Source organism: Podarcis erhardii (genome assembly GCF_964252035.2).
Source record: "Podarcis erhardii genome assembly, chromosome: 14".
Lineage (NCBI taxonomy): Eukaryota > Metazoa > Chordata > Lepidosauria > Squamata > Lacertidae > Podarcis > Podarcis erhardii.
Genome location: NC_138503.1, coordinates 25,387,535 through 25,394,317, shown reverse-complemented (window position 1 = coordinate 25,394,317; position 6,783 = coordinate 25,387,535). Strand labels below are relative to the sequence as shown.

General features: G+C 53.2%; 1 protein-coding gene across 1 annotated transcript in view; it reads left to right on the top strand.

The window, feature by feature from the left end:
• The first annotated feature begins 1,619 nt into the window (after nucleotides 1-1,619).
• Nucleotides 1,620-6,783, top strand: part of SLCO3A1 (solute carrier organic anion transporter family member 3A1) — a 113,334-nt gene continuing 108,170 nt past the window's right edge. The window contains exon 1 of the mRNA XM_081838921.1: nucleotides 1,620-1,938. Coding sequence (XP_081695047.1) covers nucleotides 1,723-1,938 — 216 coding nt within the window. The 5' untranslated portion in view covers nucleotides 1,620-1,722. The remainder of the gene's footprint in view (nucleotides 1,939-6,783) is intronic.

Here is a 6,783-nt window from a genome sequence, read left to right as displayed (position 1 = left end):
ATGTGCCCACAAATTAGTTAGTCCATTTTGGACAAGTGGCAATTGGTTAGCCTGAGGTCTCTTGAGTGGTACCAAGGCATGGTAGTCTGCAGAGCAAGCCAGGGGCCACCAGTGGTCCATCAATGCCTAGAAGTGGTGAGCAGAACTTTTAGCTTGGGGGTGTTGGTATAGAGCCCTACTAAGTCACAGGGTGGCAAATTATCAGCACAGCTAGACATTTATCGTTGTCATTTACCCTGCCTCAAAAGTGGGCAAGACCTGGTTTGGACCCTTCCTCTCATTTTCCAAGAACAGTGGAGCCTCATCCTGACCTCTGCTGTCCAGCCCAACACTCGCTTCACTTCCTTCTCCGCATCTGGTTCCCAAAATGGTCCTCCTTTTCCATCCTCAGTGGGGTGGTGGAGGCCTCGCAGCCCAAACCCACAGCCTCACCTGAGCAATTTTGTTGCATGAAGGCAAAGCGGAAGATGGCATCGCACCCACCCTGTTCCATGTGCAGAAGCTGACTGGACTGCCAGAAGAGTCAGGGGAGAGAGGACCATGGAGTAGAGGGCAGGCAGCAATGGTCACCTACTTGGATGGCTTCAGAAGCAGATTGGACAAGTTCCTGGAAGAGAGGGCTACCTATGGCTACTAGCCAGCATGGCTTTCCTCTGCCTCCATGGTCAGAGTCAGCAATGCTTCTGAATGCCAGTTGCTGGAAATCACTAAAGGGGAGAGGGCTCTTGAGTTCAGGTCCTGCTTGCAGGTTTCCCACAGGCATCTGGTTGGCAACAGGAGGCTGGACTAGACGGGCCCGATCTGGAGCTGCATCCTCCCTCTGCCTAATGGCAGAGCTGGCCCTGCTCCACCCTCCTGGAAGACTCCAATGCTACTCAGGGGCCAAAGAGGAAACTCCTTCCCAGAGTGGCAAAACCTTGCCACACAGGAAGCTGCCTAATACTGACTCAGACACATTGTTCCATCTAGCTCAGTATCATCTACACTGACTGGCAGCAGCTCTCCCAGGTTTCAGGCAGGGGGTCTCTCCCAGCCCTACCTGGAGATACTGGGGGGTAAACCAGCGAGCTTCTGCATGCCAAGCAGATGTTTTATTATTGAGCTAGGGCCCTTGGCTAAGCTGCCTCATACGGTGGCCCACCTAGTTCAGTGTTGCTTACACTGACTGGCAGCAGCTCTCCAGCGTTTCAGACAGGGGTCTCTCTCAGCCCCTTCTGGAGATGCTGGGAGTTGAACCTGGGACCTTCTGCATGCAAGGCAGATCCTCCTCCTTCAGAAACAGCGCAGAACCAGTATTTCCCGGGGGTGGGGGGGGAGAGAAAATACAACGACGACCTGCCCAGCTTCCTCTTCGGGGCGCGCCATTCTCCCCTCTTGGCTCCAGCCCAGCAAAGGCGCAGGCGGGTTGGGCCAAGCAAGCAGCAGCAGCAGCCGCGCTCTGGAGCCGGCGCTGGAGCGGCGGCCGAGAGAGGGAGCGAGAGGGAAGGAAGGAAAGCAGGAGGGAGGGAGCCGAGCAGAGCGGGCGGAGGAAGGAAGGAAGGAGGGAGCGGGCCGGCCATGGCAGCGGTGCGAGCAGCAGCGGCGACGGCGGCAGGAGGAGCCCGCCGCAGGAGGCGAGGCGGGCGCGGGCAGCCGTCGTTGCGCGCCTGATTGGCCCCCGGAGCCGCCGCCGCCGCTGCTCCCGGGCGGCCGGTGGGGACGCGGAGAGGGCCAAGGAGGAGGATGCAGGGCAAGAAGCCCCGCGGCTCCTCGGGAGAAGGAGGAAGCGGCGGCGGCGGGAGCAACAGCAGCGGGGACGGCGGGGAGCTGCAAGGGGACGAGTCGCAGCGCGCCAAGAAGAGGAAAAAGAAGAGCTCCCCGTGCGTCTCCAACATCCAGATCTTCCTGGTCTCCGAGTGCGCGCTCATGTTGGCGCAGGGCACGGTGGGCGCCTACCTGGTGAGCCAGCGGGGCCGGGGAGCGGGGGGAGCCGGAGAGGGGGTGCGGAAAGTGCGGAGGGGGAAAGTGGGTGCCACTTTCTTTTGGAGAGGAAGAGAGAGGAATCGGGCATGCGGGTGGCATCTTTAGCCCCTCTCCGCTGTAGCGTCAGCCAAGGCTGCGGATGGTATTGAGGGTCTGGGGGCGAGAGGGATAGGGACCCTCGCTCTATCTCTCTCATTCCGACTCCCCCCCCCCCCCGCACCTCTCACTCCGGGTCCCGTGCCAGGTTCGGCAGGATGGAAGGTGATGCGAGGAGGGGCGTGTTTGGTGCAGGTGGCTTGATGGACAGCCAGCAGCCTCGGTTCCCTCCTGGTGCCCAGGCAAGCTGTCCGCGGCGGCTTCCTCCGGGCATCCTGAGCCTTGCCGTTGAGCTTCGATTGGGATGAGCGAGAGAGGGGGAAGCGTGGCCTCCCCTGCCCGCAGTTAATGGGACACACACACACACACACACACACACACACACACACACACACACAGCTGCATGGGAGCGTCTTCAGTAATTGGCCCTGGCCGCAGTAGTTGCTCCGAAGTAATCCAGTGTGGGGTAGAAAGAATCCCATATTTGCCTAGGTGGTATGCAGTAGAGATGCTGTGGCTGAGGGGTCCATAGGGGATATACATTCCTAATGCTAATAACTGTAATCATCAACTTGAATTAAGCAGAGGCCATTGTGGGTCAACCCCTCCGTGACCTGATTAACTCTACCCGCTCTGGTCTGACACACAGAAGCTGAACCAACAGAGGCAGTGACATCTGTGTATCTAGCAGGCATGGTGATTGACAGCCAGGAAGCCCCTGGTTCAAATGTCGCCTTGGCTAGGAATGCACTCTGCTGCTTTATGATGGCTGTGGCCTCCCCCTTGCCAATTCATAAAGGGGGCAGTTAGTATTCTAGCCTGCCTTACAAGGCTGGCATAAAGGTATCCCAGTTAAGGTACATCCGGACATTTAGCCACAGTTGGGTATGATTAAACCCTTCTCCCCCAACTACATGCATGCTAAGCCATTTTACCCTTTTCTCCTCTTAGTTGTACATTCTAAGTGTTGGTTACCAGCTGACCAGAAGGGGGGAAAGATCCTTAACTGTGCCTTGTAATCTGCAGTGATCAGCAGCTTGAAGTTCTTCAAGACCATGGAAGCGAGCATTTTCACACCAGAGTGCTGTTTAAAGGCACAAGGACTGGGCAAATAAAGAGAATAAAAACAGGCAACCCTAATTGTAAGCTTTGTGGGGCAGGGGCTTGGCTTTTTCCTGATCATCCTGTTGACTGATGTAATTGTAGTTGTGAATAATAATAACAATAATTTAATGTACAGCTATATACTGTAGGCTATCATGTGAACATAACTGTCTCCATCCTGCACCTTTTGCTGGCAAAGGGAAAAGGTTATCAGGAGTTGCTAGCAGCAATGGCTATATGCTAAGGACCCTGCTGCTAAGGACCCTGCTGCATCAGGCCAGAGGCCTTTCTAGTCTAGCATCATGTTCTCATAGCGGCCAACCAGATTCCCAGAAGGGCAGCTCACAAGCAGGACCAAAGCACAGTAGTGCTTTCTCCCCATTTGTGATTCCCAACAACTGGCAATCAGAGGCACACTGCCTCCTACAGTGGAGGCAGAAAATGCGTCAGGGGTGAACCTTGCGAATATGCTGTCCTATGCAAGGCTAACATATGATGCCCTCCCCACAGTCCTCAAGGTGCTGGTTTAAGCCTGGTAAACAAGTGCTGGACTTTGGGAGGAGGGAGGAGAACTCTAGGACCCTGCCAGAGCCCTCATGCTTCCTTCCCAAAGCCAGGCAAGTGCTCACTGGGCTTTGAGAAGGCGCCCACCTTGGCTGAGCACTCAGTGCGAGCAAATCGGTGGCACTGTCCTAAAACCACCTCTGAACTGCTGCAGACCCTCAAACATTTCTCTGATGAAAATAGGGACATCCTATTTAATAACAACGGCAACATTTGCACCCCAGCCACTCTGGGTGGCTTCTGACATATATAAAAACTTCCCTATGCAGAGCAGCTTTCAGATGTCTTCTAAAGGTTGTATAGTTAACTTATCTCCTTGGCTCAGGGGGTTGCATAACTCCACACCTTCCAACATTTCTCTGATGACAATATGGACATCCTAAGGAAAAGCAGGACATTCCTGGATCAACTCAGAAACTGGGATGGCTTCTGTAAATCTGGGACTGTCCCTGGAAAATAGGGACACTGGGGGGGGGCGTCTGCTGCTGTTGCATTCAGGTCGTGCTTGGGGGCTTCCCATTGGGCCATTTGGTTGCCACTGTGAGAACAGGATGCTGGGCTAGATGGGCCTTTGGCCTGACCCAGCTAGATTCTTCTTACGTTCTTCTCTGATGAGCCAGTGCAGTTCTATTTAGGGCCTGCGTTCAGCCATGAGCTTCTCACCTGAGTCCTTGCCCTGAAGGTGAAAGGGAAACAGGGAGAAGCAAAAGAAGAGAAAGGTTTCTGCAGTCACCTGGCTTGCAAATCTCCAGTGCAGACCACCTTGCAAGCAGGGGGTGGCTATTAGCAAGCTTGGTTTTCTCGTTAAGTGACTCAGCATTTGCTCTGGGGTTGCCAGCTGTCTTTCCCTTTGTATGATGGGGTGAGAACAAACACACTTTTTGGGTGGCGGGGGGTGGGAGATAAAAGGTTGCATTTGGAATCTGAGAGTGCAAGGCAAATGGGTTTGATCGGGGGACCAGCTGTCCTGCCCTGAGATCAGATGTCAGGGTACCTGAGCCAAGGAAAGCAAATCGGAAGAGGGAAGAATGGGATACCGTCTCTCTGTTCCTCCTCTCACTCTGTTTCACCTTGCTGGATCTGAGTGACAGTGTGTCATTCACAAGCACGGGGTGCGTCTCATGTCTGGGTTGTCCTGTGTTTGATACAGGTAAAGGCCACGAGACTGCACATTTGCCGTTGGCTGGTTCTGCCCAATGGGTTTTGTGTGGGTGGGTGTCATTAGGGAGAGGCAGCAAATTCCCTCGGTCGGCTCTTGTGAGCAGATGGAAACCAAGCAGTGAAAAGAGTTTGATGTGTGTGCTGTGAAATGCAGGCCTGCGCTGGGTGTTTCAATGTGGCCTTGCATGGAGGCAATATTTCATCTGGAGGTGCCGATAGCTGCAGAGGAATGAAATCCAGGTGCAAGCGCATTCAGAGAAGTGCACCATTGTGGGCTGGCTTGACCATTCTGCTCAAAATGCTGTGGGTTGTAAAATTGCCGGTAAATAGTAAATGGTTCTGGTCCAACTGAGGAACTGTGCTTCGAGCCTTCCCACTCTGCAGTTCTTTCGCTCCCTTAATTGGACTTTTTACGCATCCCCTAATTCAGATTGCTATTTTGGCAGCTGATGTTGAAATCCAAGTTGTTCCATTGCTTTAGAATAGTGTGAGTGGGCTTGCTGTTTCCTTGTTATAAAGTGTGTGTGTGTGTGTGCGTGCGAGAGAGAGAGAGAGAGAGAGAGAGAGAGACTGTTCTCTAATTGAAACTGAGAATATCAATAGCAGGAGTTGTACCTCTTCTTTGATCTTGCCATCAATGCTGTTGATTGAACCTGAGTCCCTGACCCACCCCCAGTCCAGAGCTTCAGAGAAGCTGTGTTGTCGCTTAACATTCAGCTGTTAACATTCACCTTTACCTTGAGCGATTGGAATGCTCTGTGAGCATTCTGTGATATCACAGCAGCACAGACAAGCAACAGCAAAGCCTCGGAGCCTGAGCCTCAGAGCTTGCTTGGAAGGCCTACTTGGACACTGCATGATAATAATCCTTCATTTAAAGCATTTATATTCCGTCATGCCCCACATTGGCTGAAAGATTCCTGCATTGCAGGGGGTTGGACTTGATGACCCTCGCCAGCCTTTCCAGCTCTACAATTCTACGATTCTGTGATCCACGCCCAAGGCAGTTCGTTCCAAAAGCATTAAAATCTACCCACCCTCCTTGCCTAGAACAGTATGTGGAGGCTGGTTGTCGAATTACCACTTATGCAGAGTCTCTTTTACTCCACATGGGCTGTGCAGGAAAGTAAAATAGGCAAATGGGGTGTCTGGTTTTGCACCTTGCTTTTCAAATATCTGCAGATGCCTCCCACTGCTTCACTTTGATTTTGCTGTGGGAGAGCTGGAGCTCAGGGCCAAAGCATTGGCTTTGCCTGCAGAAGGTCAAATACTTCTGCACACAGAAGGCCACAAGCTTCTCTCCAGCATCATTTATTTAAGGACCATAACACGGTCCCCGGTTCAATTCTCTGCATCTCTAGATTGGGCTGGGAATGCCCCCTGCCTGAAACGACTGCTGCCAGTCAGTGTAGGCAGGACTGATTGTGGTTTGACTCCGTATATGACTGTTTCCTGTGCTCTTGTCTCTTATTTCAGCGATCCAATTTCAGGTATCAGGACAGGAGACGACCCCCCGCCCCGCCCCACCTTAAGCCTGCACACTGCAACACAGTGTGGATGCCCGGGAGAGCAATCTGCCCCACATCTGCTCTGCCTTCCCCCCAGAACATTGAGCAAAACAAGACAGGCAATGTGCCTTTGGTGCTTTGCTAGTTTCCTCACCCATGAATACAGCAGCCAATGACAGTTGTAGGAGGGCGGAGAAATGCACAGTAAAAGGACATTGTGCCTTTTGTTTTATTCACTGTTGCAGGGGAGGGAGGAGGTGAAGTTTGGAGCTGCTGGCTTTGGTGGGGCTCAGCTATGTTCTGGCACTCTGGCCAAAAGATCTTGGAGAAGTGCTGTCAGCCGTGGTGGGGACTGCTGGGTTCACCTTTTACAAGGCACCTTCAGGTG